Genomic DNA, 693 nt, shown 5'->3' with positions numbered 1-693 from the left:
GGGGAGATAAAAAGGTTGAAAACCCCCCAAAAAAACGTAATACTTTTTTTTTGAAAAACATAAAACGTTGATACGGCGAACAAAACGTTTTTTCCATGTTGAGGGAAAGACAACACAAGGGTTAATACTTTTCCTGTTTTTTTAGTTTTTTTAATTCAAGGCAAGATAAGAGTTTACTTGCTGGACGTAATTTGCAAAATAATCTTTTTTTCTCCATTACTCTGATGTTGTGAAATGAAATCGTATTTACGATTAAAAATGTATTTAATTGCACAGCCCTACACGTTCACGTCTTTTGATATGCATCGTCCAGGCCCACAGACTTATAATCCTGAAGAATAAAGTGGAGCTGGCCCAGTTCCAAAACTCTGCCCCTCAGTATCTGACGCTGGCTGAAGGTTTCTGGGAAGCCTTGTCCTCGCTGCCGTACACGTACGACTACTCCGCCTACCGCCGGCTCTTTGAGACATACGGCACGCACTACCTCTCCGAGGGCTCACTCGGAGGCGAATACCAAGGCCTGTTGGAGTTAGACCGTCAGGCGCTCCAATTGACCAGTAAGAATTTTTTATCATAATAATAATGTTATTATTTTTGTTAAGTTTAACCCTCATGTCTTTGGGTCAAATTGCCCCGTTTTCCTACGTCAGTGTTCTTTTTAATTCCCCAAAATAACACGATTGATTCCACACA

The 693-nt window shown here is 40.7% G+C and overlaps 1 protein-coding gene across 1 annotated transcript in view; it reads left to right on the top strand.

Annotated features, from left to right (window-relative positions):
* c7b (complement component 7b) overlaps positions 1-693 on the top strand; it is a 21,978-nt gene that overhangs the window by 9,697 nt on the left and 11,588 nt on the right. Inside the window, exon 8 of the mRNA XM_032539397.1 lies at positions 314-557. Within this exon, the coding sequence (XP_032395288.1) occupies positions 314-557 (244 nt within the window). The remainder of the gene's footprint in view (positions 1-313; positions 558-693) is intronic.

Source organism: Etheostoma spectabile, chromosome 16 (genome assembly GCF_008692095.1).
Source record: "Etheostoma spectabile isolate EspeVRDwgs_2016 chromosome 16, UIUC_Espe_1.0, whole genome shotgun sequence".
Lineage (NCBI taxonomy): Eukaryota > Metazoa > Chordata > Actinopteri > Perciformes > Percidae > Etheostoma > Etheostoma spectabile.
The sequence above is the reverse complement of the archived record's forward strand: the minus strand, read 5'-3'. Positions and strand labels throughout refer to the sequence as shown.